Source organism: Rutilus rutilus (assembly GCF_951802725.1).
Source record: "Rutilus rutilus genome assembly, chromosome: 8".
Classification (NCBI taxonomy): Eukaryota; Metazoa; Chordata; class Actinopteri; order Cypriniformes; family Leuciscidae; genus Rutilus; species Rutilus rutilus.
This window is the reverse complement of record NC_140222.1, coordinates 23,313,336-23,338,659: the sequence shown is the minus strand read 5'-3', so window position 1 is coordinate 23,338,659 and position 25,324 is coordinate 23,313,336. Positions and strand designations below refer to the sequence as shown.

The 25,324-nt window shown below is 38.9% G+C and overlaps 1 protein-coding gene across 1 annotated transcript in view; it reads left to right on the top strand.

The window, feature by feature from the left end:
• The window catches only part of ahr2 (aryl hydrocarbon receptor 2), a 62,028-nt gene extending 37,274 nt beyond the window's left edge, over positions 1-24,754 (top strand). Inside the window, exons 3-11 of the mRNA XM_084416852.1 lie at positions 13,039-13,163; positions 14,907-14,996; positions 17,355-17,475; positions 17,709-17,848; positions 18,065-18,267; positions 18,376-18,485; positions 18,660-18,801; positions 18,884-20,606; positions 21,411-24,754. Coding sequence (XP_084272978.1) covers positions 13,039-13,163; positions 14,907-14,996; positions 17,355-17,475; positions 17,709-17,848; positions 18,065-18,267; positions 18,376-18,485; positions 18,660-18,801; positions 18,884-20,606; positions 21,411-21,518 — 2,762 coding nt within the window. The 3' untranslated portion in view covers positions 21,519-24,754. The remainder of the gene's footprint in view (positions 1-13,038; positions 13,164-14,906; positions 14,997-17,354; positions 17,476-17,708; positions 17,849-18,064; positions 18,268-18,375; positions 18,486-18,659; positions 18,802-18,883; positions 20,607-21,410) is intronic.
• Positions 24,755-25,324: the final 570 nt, after the last annotated feature.

The window sequence follows — 25,324 nt, the reverse complement described above, 5'->3', positions numbered from 1 at the left end:
TGAGGGGAAAAAAAAGAACTTAAATGATTTTAGCAAATGGCTGCAATATAACAAAGAGTGAAAAACTTAAGGGGGTCTGAATACTTTCCGTACCCACTGTATATATATATACACTACATGTGTAGTTTTGCAGATCCATATTTTGTAGTATAAAATTAAGTCAACAAAAATGGAAATGACACACGATTGTTGATCAGAGGCCAAAGATGTATTTTATGAATACTTTATTTCTTTTTCTATGCTATTAAGTTAAATTGCAAAACTATTTATTGAATCTTAGTTTCTGCAATATTTATTTATTCAGCTTTGTAGCTAGCCAACAAAATATTGCAATAAATGAGACTGTTGACCAGAGGCAAAAGCAGCATTTGAACAATAGTTACTTGAGTTGACAAACATCCAGGTGAAGGAAGGAAAAGATGCTGTTTTTATCCTCCCTTCTCCTAATTTGCTCTTCTTCTTTTTTTTTTTTCCTTTTCATTTCCCGCTCTCGTTTTCTTCGCTTTGCCCTCTCTCCCTCTCCCAGCATGTCTTTATTAAACAGGTCAAGGCCAGCTCCTGCAACAATGAGCTGCTTTGTGAGTGTGTGTGTGTGTGTGTGTGTTTACCTGGCTGGCAGCTGCATGGTTGCAGCCGGGCTTAGGAAGAAGTGTGTGTGTTGGCGGTAGTGTGGAATTTACTGCGTTTTGAGAATGGAGCAGGACATTGGAGCGGGACACACTGTGTGTGTGAAAGTGCTGAGTGAGAACTAAGCAGAGCCCGAGCCTTGCGTGAGGAACGAGCGTGCGAACTTTCAACCCTGGCAACCGCTGCCGAAGTTTTTGGGACGGAGATCGGCCAGCGAGGGAGGAGAACAGATAGAGGGGGAGGGAAAGGAGGTGGCGGAGGAAAGGGGTCGGGGAGAGAAGGGTTTGGTTACACAAGGATATGGAGTTTGGTAATTAAGAGCAGCAGGGAAGCGAGCGGAGAGCGAAGCTGCCAAGAAAAAGAGAGCTCGCTTTTCAGCCGCATTTTCCATTCCGACGTGCGGTCAAGAGCGTTTTCTGGCGCTCTTTCTTTATCTCTCCCCATTTTCGTGCCACGAGGTGATTTACAGTAGAGAACGGGCCGTCCGGTTGACTCAACTCCTGCCAAAATGGCAACGTTCGCTGCAAAAAATGCGACGGCTTATCAGACGTTCCCGGAGAAATTCTGGAGAGATATTAATAACACGCAAAAAAACAAGACCTGACTCAACACCTGCGGATCGCGACTCTTTCTGTTGGGTTTCGTTGACGGGAAGCCAGGACTGATACACACTTGGCTGCGTCCCAATCCAATATCTGTCCATCTCTCGCTCTCTCTCTGAGACGCAGGCCGCTGCTTGCCCTTGTTTTGTTCTCTCGCCCGTTTGTGTTGGTTTGATGTCGGTTTTGGCTCGCAGCGTTAAGTGTAATGTTGGCCGTTTATTACGGAGTCTGACGCGCATGTAAACTTACCTCCAGCTGCTTGTGCATAAATTCATATACACACACATCCAACGTACTCTTATGCTCACGTTACACACCCATCGGGTGGAAAATGGTCTAGTGTGGATTATTGCATAAACAGATGGTTCGGTAGGCGGCGTTAATTCGGACTTCTCTTTGGACAAATAGCCACTTTTTTTCCACATACATCTCATTTTACTTTCGTGATATATATATTTTCGAATGAATTATGAAAGAAAAACAATAACTTGCAGCAATGAATCATTCACAGTGTCTCCAGGAAACGTACTGCAAATGCAATTTTAATTGATTTAGAATTTTTTACTTTACTTCACTACTACTTAAATATTTTAATTAATCGTCTTATTTTATAAGCAGTTCCTTTTTATTTGTTTGTTTGTGTATTATGTTGTATTTATTTGGTTAAAAACTATGATTTTTTTTTTTTTAGTAGCAGTTCCTTTTGTTTGTTTGTATGTTTTTATGTTGTTGTTGTTGTGTTTTTTTTAAACCTATGGTAGATCTACCGTTTTTTGAACAAGAGAAGACATGCAAACTTTTTGGAAATTTAATTTGATTTAATTTTAGTAGCATTTCCTTTTGTTTTGTTTTTGTTTTGTTTTTATATTTCATTTATTTGCTTAAAACCTATGATGGATTCTCCCTGGGTTTTTTTTTTTTTTCAGTAAGGCATGCAAGCATTATGTCGAAAGCATTCAGTAGATATTTATTTAATTTATTTTTATTATTATAATTTTTTAGCAGTGTCTTTTTTGTTTATTTATTTATTTTGTTGTATTTATTTGTTTAAAGCCTATGTAATAGTTTAATGAAACAGTCTCCAAAGACTTTTTAGCAGAACTTGTCACTTATCCATTCTTCCTTCCAAAAGTTTCGCCCATTTTTATTTTTTTTATTTTTTGTGTGTGTGTGTGTGTGTGTGTAGAACTGAAACAAAAACCCTTGTTCTCCCTCTATTTGCTGTCCCCACATCTCAACAACAGTTATTGTCCAGCTGGCAGTCTTCTTATCAATGTAATTGCTGCGAACAAATCTCAGGATGTGGTTTTCCCGCTCTGAATGTTGAGACCCTAAGATCTCTGGATGGAAGAATGTCGCCCTTTTTCATTCTTCACACACACACACAGATTTCCTCCTTGACTCTGTTTTGGCGCCCCTTAGGCCTTTCCCTCGCTCGATGCGCAACACAAACACCAACTCTGTCGACCTTCTGAACGAATCACCCGACCATATCCCACCTGACCCCAAACAAACAAAGTCTAAACCTCACTGAAACCACGTCAGTCTGCGCACATTTTGTTCTTGTGAACTTCTGCTTTTTCAGTCGTTAAAGTAAACACCCACTTTCACTTCTCCAGTGAGTTGTTGTCGACAGCACTTCAGACTTTTGTAGACAGACTTTTGACATTGTTTTGTGTTTATTGTGACGTTTAGGGACAGAAACTGTTTTAACATTCATTGAATTAATCAACATACAAGCTTGATAAATGCCTCCATAAACTTCAGGCCTCTGGTTGTTTAACCGAGGGGTCGAGAGCTTGCCCTTCATTATGGCACGGTTACAGCGATCAGAGCGAATTAAACAGACATCTCCCACGCACACAAACTCCACGGCAGAATATAAACCGTGCGACGTCTCCCGACAGCACCGCTGAACCGTGCTTCATCTCCAGAGGTCAAGGGTCAAGTCTGTTTGTGTGGGCATGAGCTGAGTTCACAGCAGATAGAGTGGGAGGGAGAGATTGAGAGCAAAACAGTTTTTGCTTTTGTGGAGATATAATATTATTTTATAATAATAATTTTTGATTTTTTTTTTTATGATTTTTAATGTTAATCAAGATTTATTCATTTAATAAATATATTTGGATTTTAATTCATTATGATTTTAATTAATATATATATATATATATATATATATATATATATAATGTATCGTATACCGTGTGTTTCCGATTACAAGAAATAATTTTAGATAATTTTTTAATTATGGTAGATATTGGTAAAATGTAAACAACGATCAGATTTTTTGCCATACTATAAAAATTAACTGTAGCCCATCTGAATTATATAATAATACATTTCAAATAAAAAATTATTATATTCGGAACAACATGGGTATATATATATATATATATATATATATATATATATATATATATATATATATATATATATATATATATATGTGTGTATGTATGTGTGTTTGTATTTTCTTGTAACACTAGTCATAGTGTTACTTTTGGCAATTAAATTACAATATTTAATATAAAATATATTATAAATAATATATATAATAATACAAATATATTATATAATATATATATATATGTATGTATTAATGTATATATAATTTATTATAATTGTTTTCAACTAAAATTTTAGTTTCACTGAGTGAATGTGTTATTTAATAAATATATTATCATTAATATATTGCTTATTATATTTTGATTTTATTATATATAATGCATACAATGAATATATTCATCTATAAATTGTTTTGCTTTTGTGGAATATACAGTATGAATGAATATGACGATGGCCTAATTTACGCTCTACATTCGACAGAAACATTCCTCACATTCAGGCCATGCTCTCTCACTGTCTCTCTGACAAAGAGGGCCAATTCAAGTTTAATGCTTTTGCCTGACAGAAAACAGGCTATGTAAACAGTGAAGCAGTTGTACAAGTGTCATGATCCCCCTCCACCCCTTCTCTTTTACACAACACTTCCTGCTCTGCTCTCACTGTCTGTTTATCCCTTCATGTGCAGAATGACAACATAGCGTACTTTTCTGAAAGCGTGTTGAAAGAACAGCGCAAGAACAATACAAATCGACAGTAAAATATTAGTGTACACTGCTATAGCATACTTACACTACTACCATTATTGCCGTTACTCCTGCTAGAGAGATTTATTGGCTAGTAAGGCATGTTTTGATAATGCTTGTCAGGCATTTGATTGGTTGAAATACCAGGTCAGTTCTCTGTCAAGATGACATCAGGGTCACACAAACATGTACACGCACAGGTTGTGACCTTTCATAATTCCTTCAGACGGAATTTATCGCATCGCTTCAGGCACAGACTTCGCCTCGCGCTGAAATAACACTGTATTTTCAATTTAATACTTACTTGATTTAAATACATTTATTTAATGTGTTCAAATTGAAATACATTCATTCTTTTTTACCAGGAACAAGCATTCTTTAAAAGTATTACTTTAATAAAGTATTGAAAAGTGTTTAATTTTAAAATATCAAATGTAAATTGATAGGGGTGTAACGATTCATCAACTACATCGATGTATCGATTTATATTCCTACGATCCAACTACATCGATCTGTGCTCGGCAAGTTGGTCTTCCGGACGACATATATCGATCTAACAGCGTTTTAAAAGGTAATGAATCGATTGTATCGATACTAGGAAATAACGCATTAGATTTAAGCACGTCAGACTTTATATGGATGTTTTTTCTTAGCACTTTTAATGCTAAAGGCGTTAAACGTTACTCGATTCAGTCTGCCTTTCTGTGACGTCGTCGCCATGCGTGACGTGCCAGCAGCAGCGCAAAGGGCTCTTAAGCCTGTTTTATACTTCTGCGTCGAACTGCCGCCGTAGCTACGTCGTAGGCTGTGTGTAGCGCGCGTACCCTGACGTGCACCTCTCCAAAAATGTAACAACGCGTCAATTCTACGCAGACTCAAGCGCTGTGATTGGTCTGCCAGAACCCCTCCCTCGGGGTTTCATGCTCCCCAGGTGCGCGTCAACGCGGACAACGACACAGAAGTATAAATTAAAACCAACACGTTGCCTACGGTGTATAGGCTCCGGCGTATGTCCGACGCAGAAGTATAATGAGGCCTTTACAGAGTCAACGCATCGATACGCATATGCGCCTGCAAGGCTACGCTTCGGCCGCCATTATGCGTCTATGCGTAGCAAAATGTGTCGTCCCAGTTTTTGATACGCGACGCACCGTTGCATGCAATACTATGCAATGTTGGTGGGGGCGATACTGCAAGTTGCTTGCGTCCGGCGTGTAGACTATGAAAGGAAGCACGTCGCTCAAGTTGCTCGCGTTGACTCTGTAAAGGCCTCATTATACTTCTGCGTCGGACCTACGCCGGAGCCCATACGGAGCCTTTCCTGTCCTCTCAGCCGCTGTACTGCAGTAGCGCGCACTCTTCAATTGCACGCGCAAATGCGGCGGAGCGCGCTGTATCACTTCACTAAAGTGCAAAAGACATACGAGAATGCAACGTCGTAAATTAGTAAGTAAAGAAATAAAAGTAAAATACCAATAAATTACGTTATTGGTACGTCATGTGTGTTGCTATTTATCAGGAGCAGTTTCCATGTTTCTTTACCGGTTCTTCTAAGTATTGTGTATCACCATGGTAGCCTAATTGTTGTTTGTTTCCATAACAAAATGCCACTTACTGGTTATTGGTATATTGTTTTTGTATGTTAAGTAAAGGGGGACAGAACTTTTTTTGTGAAATTTTTGTGTAAACAAATGTATTATAATAGGCCTAACATTGTATAATTCCAAAAAAGGTGGGTCGCTGCTTGATGACCATGGGGAAATGTGGGTCCCATGGCCAAACTATTCAAAACATCATTCAATGTTGTGATAATCGTAATTAATAATCGCAATTACAATTTCAAGGGAATAATCGACAATTATAATTTTTGTCATAATCGTTCAGTCCTACTTTATTCAAATAAAATGTGAATGCATTTGACATTAATTGTTGTTTACTTGTTTGTTTATATCCATAATTAATTGATACCTGATTCCCTTTTTGACTAAAAAGTCACTGAATCGATTTTAGGTCACTGAATCGTTTTGGATCGTATCGTTCTAAATGAACCAATATCGTCCTTGAATCGTATCGACAATCACGAATCGCGATACGAATCGAATCGTTGTTAAAACGAATCGTTACACCACTATAAATTGATTATATTTTATTTTGTAATTTTTTAGCACAAACATTCCTTCTTTCTGTGTAAATTAGGTTCATTACAGACTGCAACTTTTCACAAAACAGAGCACTGAAATAACACTGTGCTGCGTGTTTTAAAAATGTTTAAATTATTTAATTTAAAAAATGTTTTATTTAATTTATTTAATGTGTTTATTCATTTTAATTAAATAATTAGCAATTTTTCAGCACAATCATGCTGTGTAAATTAGGCGCGTTATATTCACAAAAATCTGTGCTAAAATAACACTTTGCTTTGAGTACATATAAATTACTTAAAAAAAATATTTAAAAATGTGATTTTGTTTATTCAATGTATTTAATTTATTTAAATGAATTAATTAGTCTTTTTTCAGTATACTGTAAATTAGACTCATTAGAGATTTCATCTTTTCACAAAACTCAGCAGGCAAAAAGTGCTATTTGCTTGCCGCAATTAATGTTTTGCTGTTCCCACCCACAGAAATCAGATGTTATTTTGTGTTAATATCTGCTGATAATGACATCGGTTATATATCAAATGATGGAGAAAACCATTATAACCAGGCATATATCCAGACACATTGTCTTCTGCATTGCATTGTTTGTAACCTTGCACTTTCCCTCAAGGTTAGGAATTGTACTGTGCAGCATCTGACTCTTTTTTTGTAAATTTGCATGTGTAAATAAACAGCAGCATCAGTGTCAATCCCCCATAGACTTTTAATTAGGCCCGGTTAGAAAACACGTGTTTGGAATTCTGTCAAAAGACAGAAACTGGAGAGATTGCTGATGGTGTGTGTGAGAGAGAGGTATCTTGGAAGACACAGATACCACAATCCTCATACCTTCAAGTCTAAACCTGCCTCCGACCACAGAGACAGAGAGAGAATCAAAGTCAAAGTCAGGGTTTTTCTGACAACGAAAAAAAAAAAAAACAATGGCTCAATTCAGCACTGGAGTTTCAAAGCCTTTAAAATCCCAGTGGGTGGGTGCAGTGTGTGCGTTTATGTACAGAACCTCATATTTTGCCAGAATATAGCCTAAGACTCTTTGAATGCTGCGGGCATCTATATGTTTAATAAAAATCAATCGACTGTGTTCGCTTTGCGTTCGATTGTAGCGCGTACAAACAACGCAATAAAACAACTTGGCAGCATTTCGAAAAACTTCCCCCGAAAAGCATGAAGTGTTAAAACACAGCTCGAGCAATGTTGATACCTGACAAGAGCGTGTTAACGTTAACTATGTGTTTGTACATGCAGACAAAGACTGCTTGTTCTCTGTTTATTTATTTTTAAATATGTAAAAATTACGTACTTTTCACAGCTATGAAACTTGTCTCCACAGATTTTACGTAACAGCTGTTTCGGTTTGCATATTTAGTACACTACAGTGTAGCTTTTATTTTGTTTATCAGTGTTTTTCACATCGCATACAGGTTTGCGTATTTATGAATTTCAATAAATGGGAGAAGGAAAAGAATGACAAAGAGAAGGAGAGATTATAATTTATATAGACCAACATTCGCAGTGTCAAGGGAGGTGAAGAAAAGGATTGGTAAATGTCTGGGAAGTGGTCCAGTTTGTTAGCTAATAGGGTTCAGGTGCTGTCAAGGATGCAGTCATTCTCAGCACGCGAGGTTATTAAACCACAGGCCAAACGAGAGCCCAGTGGGTTTCCCTCGCTTGCTCTCTCTCGGTCTTAATTTCTCACTCCCTTGGACCCTGAGGAACACACAGTGTGCCTCCCTTCGCGTTAGCGGCAGACACTATCCAGACACTAGCAGAATGTGTTGTGTTTTCACCATTCGCTAATGCCTTCATCTCTACGACAGCGAGTTGACACACAAACCCGCCTTGGCGAGTATTAACGTAAACACAGTCAGTTATGTTTTAAGTGAACGTAAACAGTTGGGAAAGAAAACACATATATTACAGCATAATGGATCCTTGTGTCAGGTCTTAAAGTGACAGCAGCAGCCTCAACAGCAACTGTGGCTAGTGGTTTTCCAAAGTTACTAGCGACTCAGCATTTTCACTGGCCACAATAAAACATTTTTATAAACATTGTTTTAGGTTTCTCTAGATAATACTGTAGATCAGGGTTCCTCAAATCCAGTCTTAGGGGCTGTTTACACGACACCGTTTTCAACTAAAACCGTAACACTTTTTTTGCGTTTTGGCCGTTCGTTTAAACGACAACAGCGTTTTGGGTGCCTGAAAACGCAAAGTTTTGAAAACAGGTTTCAAAGTGCAAGTTTTTGAAAACGGTCTCCGCGTAAACAACAAAAACGCAAATCTCTGAAGACGTTGACGTCATGCACATGCGTATTTCGTGTCTATAGTGTTTCGTCGCCATCTAATGGCGTGGCAGCAGCATACAGGGTTTTTATTCATTTCCGCGGATCCGTGTGAATGGGGATCGTTTTGACAATGGTGTCGTCTGTACATGGAAAACTCAATGGAAAAACGTCTCCGTTTTAAGCAATCCGTTGTTGTGTAATCGTACCCTTAGAGGACCACTGCCCTGCAGAGTTTAGTTCCAACCCCAATCACTGAACAAGCTAATCAAGGTCTTTAGAGTTACTTGAAAATTGCAGATAGGTGAGTTTGATCATGGTTTGAGCTAAACTCTGAAGGACAGTGTCCCTCCAGACCTGGATTTGAGGAACCTTGCTATAGATAATACTAAAAACTAAAAAAGCTAAAGTTTATGCAGTAGTCCAATGACAGGTAATGTTCAAGGTAGTGCTGTATAGAAAGTTTTGGCTGCTGAAACAGCAAAAAAACAACAACAAAAAACAGAATTTGACAGAAACAGAAACTGAAATCACTGATTGATACAGACACAACGAGCCATTGGGGAAGCACTTAACATTTCATGCAAGCTACAACTGGTAAATGCATGGACACACTACTCCCTGACTAAAAATGATACTAGATTAGCAGAAATATGTTACATTTCTTTGAGAGGTGGCTGAAAAACATCACTATGACTGGCTTTTCAACTGTGAACACAAAACCCTGAACAGCATACTGAGTTGTTTCCCAATTACTTAAGTTTAATTACTGAAACTTGTTTTCAGTTCTGGTTATTGGCTAAATGAAACCTTCAATTTCGGTTTATCTTTTTGTCTGGTAATTTCATGCATCACTAGTCCAGGGTTTTGGCAGTAATAGCATTCTACAACTGTTTAAAAAACACCGTCGTCAGTATAAGTCGAGATGACCTCCTGGTCAAAAAGCCTCCTTGTAACTGGGTATCATTGGTATTTCAAAGAAGGGTGTAGTCCTCAACAATCAACCGCAAGCTTGCATTCAAATCTGCTTTAATTTGAGCACAATTACTGAGAGTTTAATGTCGAAAGAAAGAATAGTACAGAAAAGATGAAAGGCAGATAAAAGATGAGCTCATCAAGTGGGAGGCACCAGGGCCTAGATCTGGCCTTTCGGTAGATTTAATGACCCATATTAGACAAGTTCATCCTGTTCCTGATCACCATACCCACTAGACCTCCCACTTTCTCCAGTTACACACGGCGAGTGGAGAACAGGTTTAGAGATTGCGGTCAAGAGATCCCCAATACGAAATTGAAGGGTATAAGGGAGACGTACAACAGAAGGATAGAGGGAACGCGAGGGAAAGAGCACGTCGTGGTTGCATTGAGGGGCCATGTGTGTTGAATTACTGTAATGGCAGATGAACAGACGGCAATAGATTGGTGGTTCAAGTTGTGTGTGTGTGTGTGTGTGTGTGTGTGTGTGTGTGTGTGTGTGTCCAGCTTATAACCACTCGGCCACCGGACTTCATCATTTTATTCGTCTCTGGAAGCAGGTCAGTGGAGGTCAGTGTGATCCATGAAGAGGTGGATCATGATTACATAGATGTTCCACAAACCTCCATTTTTAATAACAGGCCCGATATGCTTATGAAAGACTGGAGTTTTAAATACAGAGTCGGAACGGGACCACACGGCCAATACGCTGCCAATGTTTGACGGACTTGCGTGCCAGGAACGTCCAGACCGTCGGAGAGGGTTCAGCGGGGGCAAAGCCAAACGCAAACTCGTTTTGGCCGGCTCACAATTGTGTGTAGTTCTGTCAATGAGTTGTTGTGTGTCAGTAGACTCCGAGACTCCTGAGCAGCTGCCTCGGTTTGTGTATGCTTGCGCTCTTTAGCTTCAGAAGCCTAGCAAGCGCTAGGGGCCAAGTGGTCTGTTTTCCTCATCAAGAGTTTCCCCTCGCTCTCTTTGCTGTCCGTACTGTAGTTATTTCTTTGGTGTGGTGGCAGAGTTTGTATTACACCCCTATTTACTTCTTCATCAAGATCTGTGGTGAACGTCTATACAGAACGATGTTGTTGTCTCTGTCTTTCTCCTTTTTTCTCTTTTCGTTTTTTTTTTTTTTTTTTACATTCGTTTGCAATTTAAACTGCCAGACCGATCAGCAGTCCATGTTTAAAGTGGTTTGAGTTCGCCTCGGCTTTTCCCCTCGCCAAATAATCTCTCAACATCTGTGTCCTGTGGGGAGATATTTTTGGTGCTTAGCAGAAAAACGCTGTTCTTTCCCCTCCTCCACTTCTTCTTATTCGTTTTTTTTTCCCCTCCCTTCTTTTTTTTTTTCCTCCAAGGGTTACGATAGAGAGCTTTTGATAAGGTCTAGAAATAGCAAGGCATCTGCGCCGGTCAGGGAGGAAATGGCTTAGCGAGCCGCACCCACTGGCTTATGTTAGCTCAGCGTTAGCCTAGCTCTAGACATTTCCACACACAAAAAAAACTCCAAACTAAAGTCTAACTCGTACTTGACGATAAACATTAGAGATGTGATATATCAGTTAGTTTAGCATTCATTTAGCGATGTGAATTGAAAATTAATCGATAGTGAAATATAATGTATGGAAAATATGGCAAAACCACAGAAACATAATCAAGTATTTGGAACTGGAAATCATTGACTGATACTGGAAATTATGCTAAATTGTTTATCTGTGCTATTCTTAATGATGTCAGTTGAGGTTCTTTTGTACACTTTTAGAAAACTGTACTTTTTTTTTTCTCACACATAAAATTGCAGTGTGTGAAGTGTTGGTGTGTGTGTCTGTTCAGACGTCCTATAAGCTGTGAAAGTGTTGAAATCTCTCTCTCTATCTCTATCTCTCTCTCTCTCTCTCTCTCTCAGAGAGCAGGAATGAAAAAAAAGTCTCTGTCACATGTTCAGTGCGGTCATTGCTGTGCTTCGAGAAGTGTACTCAGATTTTACATCAGAGTTAACCACAACGTTTACCTCGTATTTTACCTTAAAGGTAGTGGGTTACCAAAGAGTTTACATCAGAGTTACCTTATATTTTATTTTCATTTACTTAAGAGTTTACCTCACTAAACATTTTACCTTACTTTTTAGCTTCACCACAGATTTTTACCTCATTTACCTCATATTTTACCTCAGTTCATCAAAGATTTGACCTCAGTTTATCTCAAGATTTATCTCTGATTTTGCATGTTTACTTCACTTTTTGTCTTACAGGTTTATTTTAGAGCTCACTTCACATTTTACATCAGAGTTTAACTCATTAAAGTCTCAAACTTTAATTCACATTTACCTCAGATTTTGCGTCATATTTTACCTTAGTTCACCACAGATTCTACCTCAGTTTGACTGACTTTTTTTTTTTTTTTTTAATCTCAAACTTTAGTTTACATGATTTACCTCATATTTTACCTCAATAAATTTAAAATTTCATCAATTTACTTTACACATTTTACGCATTTTGCATTTTACCTTGCAGGTTTGCGTTAGAGCTTACTTCACATTTTACCTCAGTTGACTTGAAATGTTTCCTCAGACTTCAGTTTACATCAGATTTTACCACTGGCTTTGCCTCATAGTTTACTTCATTGTTTACCTCAGCGGTTCCTTATTGATTTGTAACATGTTTGTACATTTAGTTGCCCTTGGACGTGATGTTGATGTTGTAGCTTGTGTAACCAAAATGGGCAAGACTCAAATGTTCAGCAAAAGAAGCTTTAGCTAATAAACAATTTGTTTAATTGACTAGCACCTTGTAAATTTGACTATAATGGCCTTTGTTTTCAAACACATTTTTGCTTGGTACATGTTGAGAGTGAGAAGGCAAGTAATAAAAAAACAAAAATATACAGAGTCAAGACATCTGGAGAGGAAACTGTTGATGACGTTGATTGATCATGTTAGTCCTAGTTTCTTCCTGAGTTCACAGTGGAAGGGTAGTGACGTTCTGCTTGGTCATGTGATGTTTTCATAGATTTTTCAGCAAAATGTACAACTTTAATGATGAATTGCTGGTGCCAACTTTACTTTTACATTTTTTGTAAAGTTATTTTATTTTCATGCTTTTTGGCCTGTCTCCATCCATGGACCATGGTAATGGACTATTTTGGAGTAATGGATTATTTGATATTATTTGTCTGAAAGAATGGTTTAAATCTTACAAAAAACAGTTTCTCCTTATCAAACCGGCACACAATGACATTCATGATGGTAACCTTTTAGTAACCATACTCTTTCTCTCTCTCTCTCTCTCTCTCTCTTTTGCTTTAGCCACAGTCAAAAAGACAGGAGGAAATGGATGGCTAAGTGACCGGACGGGGACATTTGGAGGAAATGGACAGACAACCACCAGTCTGGATGGAGTCAGTTTCTCAGAAGGGGACCTGTTGTTGCAGGTAAAACGCATGAAAATGCACCAATTCCTTGATCTCTTTTCTTGAGAGAATCAGGAATCTTCATAACGACCTCCAACTTGTTTACACACGCTCACACTCAACATTAACACATTTTATAAACACCTTACACCTCATTTCTCACCTAAAATGGCCCGGATCTTTTTGTGAGTTTGTGTGTGAGTGATAAGAATCATCTTCTGGGAGGTCTTCCCATCTTTCGTCGCGTCAATCTAAGGTCAGATCGATTTGCTATTCGCAGAGGTCTTAAATCTGTTTCTGCCAATTCAGGAAAAGTCGTGGCCAAGCATCTTTATGCTTTCTAAATCGTCCCTCACTTTTGTGTATTCTCATTTGCTCCCTCGTTATTTATTTATGCAAACTGCCACTCTGGGCTGCGCAAAGAAGTCGGTAATTTCCCATTATGTTTTTGTGTGTGCATAGCAGGTAAAAGTGTGATCGTTTCCTGATTCCTTGGAAGGATATTCAAATAAACAGTAGCCATAAAGTCCATCTATACCCGCTCAAATAAAACACTTAACTTAAGCTTCCTATCATAAACTCGTGAAGGAAAGTTGGGTTGACATTTTGTTTATTGTAGCTTTTGTCACACTTGGTGAAATGCAATGAAGTCTGAGCAATTGAGATTCTCCACTGTTGAGCAATGTTATGTTGCTTTCCACCTACAAATATTGTGAGTTTCTTTTTCAGCCACATCTTCGTCTCTCTCTCTCTCTCTCTCTCTCTCTCTCTTTCTCTCTCCATTGTTTGAGGGCTGTTGGTTCCTGTGCGTGACTAGCGGCGATATTCACCCCCTGTCTGTTGTCATGTTCAACACCTTAACAAAAGCCTGGATAATTACATGGGATGTTTACTTAAAAAAAAAAAAAAAAAAAAAGATGTAAAAGAAGAAAAATGGCCCCATTACCCCCACCCATCTACAGTCTTACACTCACTCACAATCCCAGACGCTGTGTGTTTCGCATTATGCCTGCTACAGACTGTGCGATTTCGGCAATCCTTGATTACAATTCACACTGTACGACATGGATCTAATAAACTTGGGTACGACATGTATGTAGACTGTGCGATGATGACGCCTACTGAATCGTAGGCTACGACGCAAGTTAGTATAGACGTCAGTATATAAAACGTCATCAGCATGCGCTAGTGGTAAACGAATAGAGCAAGATGAATTGCATTTCAGCAATCGTGTTTTTTATGTCCGAGTGAGCGAAAGAGGAGAATATGGACACTATCATGACTAGGGAAAAGAGGCCAACTTGACATGGCAATTTTGCAAATGGAGTTGAGGTAAGTCGTTTTAAGTTTTAGCGCCATGTCACGTTGATCAATACGCCATTTCATGTTGCGTTTTTATTGGCTAGTCAGTAAATGTTGGTCGTAGCAGCAAACACACCGTGAGATGATCTGATACTGATACAGTCAGAAAATTATCGCTGGCTATCTTTGGTCGCAAGACTGTGACAACAGCCGTCTTTGAACCTCTCACTGTATGACGTAGGACCACCGTTTAGGAGCCACGACTGGCACAGAAATCGCCACGATTGGTCATCTTTCGTCTGGGACAGCCCAAAATCGCACAATGTGTACCGGGAATAAACCAAACCAAAACTAACCTTTCCGTTTTTGTTTATGAAATATTTCATTCCATACAGCTTTGACTTAGCGTGCAATTTGTTGTTAACATGTTTTAACACATATTTTGTCTTATTTTGTTTTCAGGCCCTCAATGGCTTTGTTCTGGTTGTCACCGCCGAAGGTTACGTGTTTTATTCGTCTCCAACTATACAGGACTACCTGGGCTTCCATCAGGTGAGTTTTTCTCTAGGAAGTACAGCTTTTATTTAACATTAGGCATCTCGTCATACGTTGAAATGTTCGTAATCAACACAAATATTGCTGGTAAGTGGCTTAAACAAAAGCTAGGCCTCTTCCGACCTTTCCTTGTTTTGTTTTTTGTATTGTGTACCAAGAAAAATTATTATTAGTTTACTAGCCTCAAACAATCCTATTGCGTTTCGATTGATAATTGCTAAATCCAGTGTAATTGTCAAATATACGCTGGAGTTGGAAACATTTGAATCATTCTTCATTTGTTTGAGTATTTCCTCACCCTGAAGGAATCATGAATTTCTCTTATCGTCAGGATAATTCTGTGGGCCCGAATGTCGGTCACGGGTGCTTACTGTTCCATAACTGAAGCGTGAAAGTAGGTTGTGAAAAATTGCTGAGGTGTCTCTGGGTTCGATTTCTTAATCGGAATGGTTTGTTTACTGTTAAACATCTGTGGCGTCGATGAGGATTTGTTTTTTTAAATAGTGAACAAACTAGTCAATGTTGTTCAGATGTTGTTCAGGTTTTCTTCCTTGTCCTGTTTGGAAGACTTATTCAAAATGATGTAAGCTAATATTTGCAAATGCTTAGCGATAAAGTTTTCTTTCACCCTGTGATGTGCATATCGGACATAGTTTGGTTTTGTTTATAAAAGAGGAGAAGCTCAGAAAAAGAACATCAAAGAGAGTCAAATTGAATGTTTGGATACTTCATTAAAGAACTTGCTAAACCTGTTTGTCTGTGTGTGTGTGAACCGCAGCCAGTTCTGTGAAAGATCTTATGTATGTGTTCCTGTGGTGTATTGTACATATAGTTTGCATGTATGGATCATTATTAACAATAGCTTTTTTATAACTATATCCAACAATAATATAGCAAGTAGGCTATACGTTACACAATGCCTACTCAAATACACATTCTCGCTCTAGGCACACACAAATATGACCATACGTACAGTATGTGCATACCTAAAGAATGTATTTATATTATATGTATATGTATATATACACCTGTATGATTTGTGAATAAGACCTGCGGTTTCATTGTGTTTGTTGATGTGCATCTGTACATATAGTGTGTGCTTGTGCTTGCGTACCTGTTTTTCCTCACTAAATCAATTTCCCTAGAGTGTGACGTTCCCTCTCTAGCATGTAAGGCAAGTCCAGGTCGCTACGGTTACGCAGGCAGCACCACCTGCACACATGAACGCATAAATACATTACATACCCACTGCCAACACCTGTTGTGACTTAGGTCGCTTATAACTATTCACATACTTTTAATTACATTATTCTATCATGTAGGTGTCTAACATTTTTATAGTGTTAAGTGTTCTGTGCTTTTACTCCTCAAAATTCAGTTCTTATCAGGGCTGGACAACATTTTTTATATTTATGATATACTATCCTTTTGTTGGTTGCATAAAATTAAGAAACGTGTTAACTGTAGAAGTGAATATTGCAATAATTTGGTCTTTAGATGGGGAGTTTGATTCGATTATTCAAATACATTTATGATATGCATTAAAAGGCTGAAAAATATGGTTTTATAAATAATATTAGTATTTAGTTTTATTATTTTTAGATGTTATAGAATGGCTCAACATCATTATTCTACGTGCCCTGTTGAAAAACATCTGTGTATATACTTACTCTATATATGTTTAAATATATCAGCGACATGTGTACATATTTTTGAGCAATTAACATATATCTCTTCTTTCTACTCCCTATCCTGTGTGTCCTCATTAACCTTTAAATGTGTGTTTGCTGGTACTAGTTGTCATGAATGGTTTCTGGACCTTGTCTGGTTTTCATCCCCACTGTCCAGCCTGCAGCAATTAGCGTGCACACAGCACTTAGAAGAAGCTTGCCTGTTTTCACTGGTCTTCAGAGAGAGAGAGAGAGAGAGAGAGAGAGAGAGCACAGGGAGGAAAATACATAGGCCGAAAGGAAAAATGCAAGACAAGCTGCAGTTACTATGCCAAGCCTCTAGAGGGAAGCAACTACTTTTTGATATACATTAAATACAGTGCTAAAATGGACATTGAGATCTCCTTTTAAACTCTAGAGACAAATGTGAGAATGCTTTTTCATTAAATATGAGCCACCACAATAGACTATGCTTTCCATTTTTTGCATTTGATTGGCATAAACACTGCAATTACATAATGGAAAGAAAATAACTACATGAGAACTTGTTTGTGACAGTGGAAAAAACGTTACCATATTGAATGGTAATGGTAAAACACACTGGATTATTAGGAGATGCTGGGTGCATAACATGCCCTGTGATCATGTATGTTTTTATTAATGTCCTCTTTCACTGTCTTCACAGTCGGATGTGGTCCACCAGAGTGTATTTGAGCTCATCCATACAGACGATCGGGCAATGTTCCGCAGACAACTACACTTCGCTCTCAATCCCACCTCGTGCGATGGTAGCGAAGGATCCGATGGTTAGTAGCAACTCACCCTAACGTTGGTGTTCAAATAGGGTCAGTGACTTCCTGGTAAGATGTCGTCAGTATTTACTGCGGTGCCCAGCCCTGAATGTTTTGTCAATGAGCAGATTTCTGCTGTCATCATTCCTGAGTCAAGGAAGTATGTTTGTGATGAACACAGGTAGTGATTCACAGCCGATTACATCACTGTTTTCCTCTTTTGTTTGGCAAAACCAATTGGTCTTCAGCAATGCAGAGCAGCAGTGACATTACCAGAGACATGGTAAACTACAACCCTCAACACATCCCTCCAGAAAACTCATCTTTCCTGGAACGAAGCTTCTGCTGCCGATTCCGGTGCCTCCTGGACAACTCATCAGGCTTCTTGGTAAACATCCTAGATGTCTATTACACCTTTATGCCAGTCCAAACCAAAATGTATATATTTTTAGATGAACACTTTGTGCTATATTCAACCATGTTTGATTTTCTGTGTACACAACAGCAACAGCTGTGTAAATAAATCTGCTGTGGATAGTTTACTCTCAGTGTCGGACCCTCATGGGGCTAAAATTACTTTCTTGTCCTTCCCTTTGCCCCTAAGGCCCTGAACTTCCAGGGGAGGCTGAAATATCTCTATGGGCAAAACAAATTGGTGGAAGATGGGACCTTGTCCCACCCTCAGCTGGCTCTTTTTGTCATAGCCACGCCCCTCCAGCCACCCTCAATCTTGGAAATCAGAAGCAAGACTCTTCTTTTCCAAACCAAACACAAGCTGGACTTCACACCCATGGGTATTGACACAAGGTAGTTTTGAGTTTTAAGTAAAAGACAGCATCAGACTGGGCCAATACATTTTTTGGAAGTGGTATAAACAGTGTTAACATTTTTTCCTATCTATTTCTCATTTTGCAGAGGGAAGGTGGTTCTTGGCTACACTGAGATTGAGCTGTGTATGAGAGGCTCCGGTTATCAGTTCATTCACGCTGCTGACATGATGTACTGTGCAGACAACCATGTCAGAAGTGAGTTATATCAGACCTTGACCAAGTATTTACTATTAAATCAAAGCCAAGTCCATTCTTAGATGTTCACCTTGGCTTTTGTATGAGCTGAGTTTATGAACTCCATAAGACTATCCGTTTGATTTCTATAGAAGACCTTTTAAAATATATATTTTCTCTTACTTTCTCTCATAGTGATAAAGACAGGAGAAAGTGGTTTAACCGTCTTCAGACTTCTCTCGAAATGGGGTACATGGATCTGGGTGCAGTCCAATGCTAGGCTTGTTTATAAAGGAGGAAGGCCAGACTTCATAATTGTTCGACAGAGAGCACTAACGTAAGTAAAACCTGCTTTTTAGTAATGTCGTTGCTGAGCTAATCTCCTTGTTTTTCTAATAAATATAGTCTGTATTTTGTAGAAATGAGGAGGGTGAGGAGCACCTCAGTCAAAGGAAGTTGCAGCTACCCTTTAACTGCACAACTGGTGAGGGTGTCTTGTATGAGACTGGCCCCTCACTGGACATCATCACTGACATTCAAAATCAGAGCAAACCCCAGAAGATAAACAAACCTACATCTCTGGACCCAGATTCTATTCTTGGCTCCATGCTGAACCAGGATCTTTCTATCTACAACCAGAACAATGACCCCAATTCACAGTTTACGCTTGACAAGGCTTTCAGGGATAGCCACGCCCTGCTCAATGTCCCTGGGAACACCTGGCAGCCGTCAGACACAAACACTGTAGCTGAGATAAAGGAGGAAGGTGTGGTAAAGGACATGATGGAAACCTTGCAGCAGATTATCGGGGACACCACTTTTTGCGACAACCTTCAGGATTTTGATGTGGACAAATTGGAGCTGAAGGAGTGGGAGAACACTCTGCTCAGGATGAACTACAACAACGATATGGATCTTAACAAAATCATCACCAACGACATCCTCTCCTATGTCGAAGATGCACTTTTCAAGGAAAGTGCTGTTCAATTGCCTGAACAGATAAAGGACCAGGGTCTATTTGTTGAGGTGCCGGAGTTACAGAATAACTTAGCTGCTAACCAGGCATTCAACTGCCAAGCAGGGATGCTTGGTGGATCCCAAGGTCCGGGTGAGTTTATCGGAATGAACATCCAGGATGGAGTGGATGCCAGTAGCTCTGGAAGAGGGATGGCCAAGCTCACCCATATGGGGCCACAGATTTTACCTGGCGACACTTTCGTCCAATCATTTGGACTAGACCAGACAACCCAAAATATGCCCAGCAATAATAACATCATGTTTAATCCTCTTGCCATGCAGTGTAGTCAGCAGTCGAGCCAAGTCAGGCTTGGTCTGCAAGGTGCCGTGCAAGAGAACGGAATGGTGCCATGTGGCCAGAGAAACCTACAGACTGGAAACCAGCCCCATCCCAACGCAATGACTCTCCCTCTTCAAAGTCCTCTGTTGTCCACTTCCACCCTGCCGATAGGCTTCCAGAATTCACTTCCCCAACAACCGTCAATCAGTCAGAACCCTCAGTGGGTGTCCGACAGCAACAATATGGTGGATAACCTGCTGAACTCTTGCGGCCATAACGTTTCAGGTTCACAAGATGCAGGACTGCACTCTGGCCCAACTACCCACTTACAAGGACAGTTTTCTCTTCACACTCAAAATCCTGCCAATCCAGGACTGCCTGCCTGGCAGAAATCCCAGCCTACCCCTCCGCAGGTCCCTAAATCATTTTCCAGCGGGCATCAGAATTTGACGGGCTTCCAAAGAGACCTGATTGGACTGTTGTCGCACACAAACGCACAAGGATTCCTGCCCGAGACAACTGCAAATGGCGTCTATCCTCAGCAGAACCCCAACAGCTGCATGTTCACAAGCACGCCTCAACCCCCGCTGAATGGGATGCAGTATGGTTCTGCCAATCCAGTATCTTCAATGTCATCCTGCCAGAGGGCTAAAGGTCTGATTACCCAGAGTCCTACACAAGAATCCTGTTACTACCAGAGAGGTCCTAGCGAGTCAATCGTGGACACGCCGGTCATCCCACAGGAGGACACCAACATCAGCCCCATGGGCTGTCAAGTCCCACTTGGATTAACTCCAGATAACATACTTGCTCAGCAGTATCTCTCCTGCAATGGCCAGACACAGGTAAACTGTACTAATTTAATCCATTGTATAATTGTAACTTTAAACTAGCATGCTCTCTAGATCAAAGCAAACACGTGTGTGCTCACTCCCTATTTTTAGATTGAGTCTTGAAGTTTGTTGAGTATAGCGGAACTGCCCAGATTTCACCCCAGGCTTAATGTGTCATCACACATCCAGGGCTTTTTTTTTTTTTTTTTTTTTTTTTTTTTAACAGGTTGGGTTATCTCAGCTCTACCACCAGTCACAAGTCTTTGTGGGAAAGAACAGTTTTGGGATTTTACTTTTGTCACCATGTGTAAAGAAGTATTTTTGAAGAAGTCTAGAGCTTCTGAGGTGGACAGATACTCAAGATGAATCTATTCACAGTGTGCTCAGTCAATTTGTTTCAAATTGTGGGCAATACAGAGTAGTTCTGGGTGACTAAACATATTTCTTGATGTAATTCAATTCTAATATAAAAGCTCTCAATTTTGATTAATTTCAGTATATTTCAGTTATATTGTCCATTTTGCTTAGATGCTGTTAAGATTTTGTCTTGGATAAGACAAAACTATTGCCTTAGTTAAAGTTAGTTAAAGATCTTTTGAATATGAATTATGTTTTCATAAAAAGTACAAAACTCTGAATAGTAAAGGAAGCCATCAAAACAGTTTGTCAGTAACCACAGGCTGGGTGCAAAAGTTCAAAATGTAGAGAGTTCTGCTTTAAATTCTTTTCCATGCACAGCTTAATGAATATCATGACATTATTACCATGGAATGGACAAAACATTCTTTTAATGGTTTCAATTTTGTCCCTTCACAGATTCCAAACCGTCCACTTGAGGAGAAAGGAACGTACCTCTTTCCCTCACTGGCCAACGGAACCACCTACTTTTCCGAGAACAACCAAAGCAATTGCTGTGACTATTAGTGGTAGATCCCACCCAATGCAGCGGCTGACACATCAACAGCGCAGTGCCTGTTTCTAGGGGAAAAAACGCACACATAAATACAGCGACTTGTTTGTCCCTTCGAGAGAGATGCATCTGCTTCTGATGACACTCTGGGTTGAAAACATACGAGACATTACAGCTTTAAAAGCCATTTTTACCACACGTTTTTTCACACTTATCTACTTATTCACACCCTCTCTGATGAGAAATAAGCAGTAAAAGAAAGTTCATATTTTATTTTTTTTAAAGCATGTCCTTTCATCCCTGATTTGATTTCTTCTTCTTTTTCCGCCATTCTGGAGTGGGATAGAGAGTGTAATGGCAAGGAGAGGTGTGTGAGCAAGTGTGTGTTTGTGTATATGTGTGTGCGCGAGGAAGCCTAGAGTTCATTTATGAAGTATGCAGAAGGAATGGAGCAACCTTTTAATTACGGGGACAAGATTCTGAGGTAAAGAAAAAAACACCACCGAAATCAATAGTCCGAGAAAATATGTCCCCGTTTCTGCTACACAACACTTTTTCCATTCAAGGAGTAAAAATGAAACAGTACAAGATACCCTCTTTAGTACCGTCTGCTCTTGCCACCCGTTTATGCTTGCCTTAAGCATATGTTTCATGTGTATTACAACAATATCTGAATGTTATTGCTTATCATTTACCTGTTCAGTTTTTTGTTTAATAATCGTCTTTTGTACTTTTGTATGCATATAATCGAAATTATGTAAATGCCATTGAGCCATTTTTTTCCGCTTTTAATTTGCTGATTACACTCTTGCTTTCTGTTCGCTTATGTAGAAGAATAATAGTAATTCTTAAATCGTGTTGCGTGCCATGAATCACAGCAGCCAGCGTATCCTGCCTCCAGAGGAAAGGTAAGATATAGTAAGAGAAAAAGAGGGAGTTTTGAGAAGACATCACAGACTAGTCATCGAGAAGGATCCCAAACAAAAGTAAATATTAGTCGAAAAAAGATTCGATACATTTTTTTTACGGCCACAGTGAAATTTTAATGACTTCTTTACTCGTCTATAGAGTCGTTCTTGGTCAGTCAGGAAATACAGCGGCAGCCAAAAAGTTTAGAAGGACAGTGTAGAGAATGTGTTCATCGTTCGTAAAACTATTCCTGCGTGAATTGTACGCATAGAATTGAATGCAATTTAATTTGTTTCTTTAGTGTTTCGTGAATTAGGCCCAAAGTTTGTAGACCACTTTGAGCCCCTTTTTTTTCTTTTTTGAAGAATTTAAAGCCATTTGATTCAGCATTTTGAATGTGTAAATATACCAAAACATATTTGTATGAGATTTCTCGTAGCTGCGGAATTATGACTGATTGGTTTTATTGTTTTTTAAAAAAGGGTCGCTACCTACTTTTTGAATTTTCTTGTAGAAACTTGTGTTTTGGACAGCTGTTGCTTCTGAGATTTGTTCTTTCACTCTGCAGTAAGAACAGAAAGTTTGGTGTGATAATAACAGCAAATATATATACCACAAACTCGTGCACCCGAAGCCTTTTCCTTTCATCGTCTGAAATGGGAACACTGTGTGCCTTAATTTCTTTCTCCCCAAAGGATATTTCACTTATTCCCTCCCGTTTTCACTCTCTTTGGATGAAATGATCGTGGCTTGCAGAGGAGGAAAGGAATTGAAATGGCAGCTATAATTGAATCTGAGAAGCAAAGTTTTTAACAACGGGTCGTTGTTAGCATGGACAGAATCGATTATGCTAGTTTGCTGAGTGTTGTACATAGCCTTACAGTTCAAGAGTTACAGGACACGCATTCTACCCGTTTGTCGTCTTAAGTGCCTTAAAACAGCTTTCGTTTTCTGAGATTAGTGACTTTTTCTCCCTTTTGTTTCGTTTGTACCGGGCTGGCTTTGATGTAATGTTAGAGCGTTCTGTGTTTTATTGCTAGATGTCTGCTGGTTAAGAGAGGAGGTTAGTAAATCGCTAAATGGTCGTTTGATTGATGGATGATCAGTTGGCTGATTGATCCGTTTATCATTATGTAAAGTTGACAGATTACGCACAAATAAAAGCGATGGATTTGTTTTGCTCTGATTTTCGTTTTCATGCTTTAAAATATCTTTCACGCCATGTCCTTCGACGCGATAAAGCTCCGTCCACAATGATGTATGTTAAATCAGTGGTTCTCAAGTGGTTTTGCTTCAAGACAGATTTTACAGTGGCGTTTATCACACAGATGTCATTTCAATCAAATGTTGAATAGCTTTATATGGCGGAGATGCCATTTTATTCATAGCTAGTATTTAATGCATCTCAAATAGCCTACTCGCAATTGAATTTTTTCTTACTTAAATGCGCCTAATGGTGTTTTATAATAACGTTAATTTGATATTAAATTCAAAACAATATCAATTCCTGCAGTCGTTCACCGTTTAAAACGCATTGTGGTGTTTGGGTCATATTTTCCCAATCAAAACAGACCTGCGACCCAATTTTTTGGGTTGCGACCCACCAGTTGAGAACCACTGTATTTGAGATTAGATCTTTTTTAAACTGCAATTTGGCTTTTTAGTGACGACATACAGATTACTTGTCGCTTTAATCCTGTCCATCTGCTTAGGAAACTATTAGACCCTTAGTATCATGTTTATGACTTAAGTAAGATGCCTAAATATTAGTAATTTGTGACTAGACAAGGTTTAGTGGGTTCATTTGCTGTTCCTGCAAAATTCCATTAATTAAAATTGGTTCACAGTGGACAAAACACCAATAATCGACCTCTGCATTGAACTCCCCCATTGAAAAAAAAAAAAAAAAAAAAATTCATACTTATTAGGACATCCTCCCCATTCACTACTAAACTTCAAATCCTTTAGGAAGAAATAATACTTGGCACTTCAGATGCCCGTGTCTTGCGTAACAACATGTTTGTGAGGCCTCTCTTTAAATGCAGTATCTTTGTTTGTTTGTTGTATCATTGTATGTTTGTTTCTTTGCTTGTGCACCCAGCATTGTAAATGCTTTTATGTGTAGGCTACTATATATCTTTTTTTTTGTACATTGTTCTGCACAACTGTAAAATTTATACGCAAATGGATGTCCCACAAATAAAAGTTATACACACACTTCTATATTATATATATAAAATATAGCTTTTGTTTGTTCTGTATTTGTATTATCAATTGATTTTTGTTTTGTGCCTCTCATTATTGATATGTTTATAATATTAAACGGGGGTCAATGACTCAATGGCTTTAGCTGGTCATTTTATTGGACATCTGTTTAAATGGACAAAAAGACAGATAGATAGATAGATAGATAGATAGATAGATAGATAGATTTCATATCATATGACGCTATGCCAGCTTCAGAAGTCATCATAGATCCAGTCAAATATGTATTTTAAGCCCTTTTTACACCTGGTATTAAGATGCGTATTGGTCGATCGGATCACATGTGGGCGACGCTAAATACAGGTGATCTAAAAACGCTTTGAGCTTGTCCACTTTCGACCACTTCAGAGGTAGTCGAAAACTCATTAGGCCAAATGAACAAAATTAGATCGACCCAGAAAAGGTTTGCACACGGCACACGCAAGTTGAAAGGATAGTAAAACACACCTGCAACATTTATCAAGTTCGTGGATATTTATGCATTTGTTAATCATTATGAGTCTAATTTCATCCCATAATAGGCCTGTGTGTCTCAGTCCCTCGTCTACTTGTGATCCGATCGACCAAAACGCCTCGTAGTCATTTCTGGTTTAAGTTGAGATCCCTCCTCTCACTTGTCCTTCGCCATTCCTAATGGTCGTACACT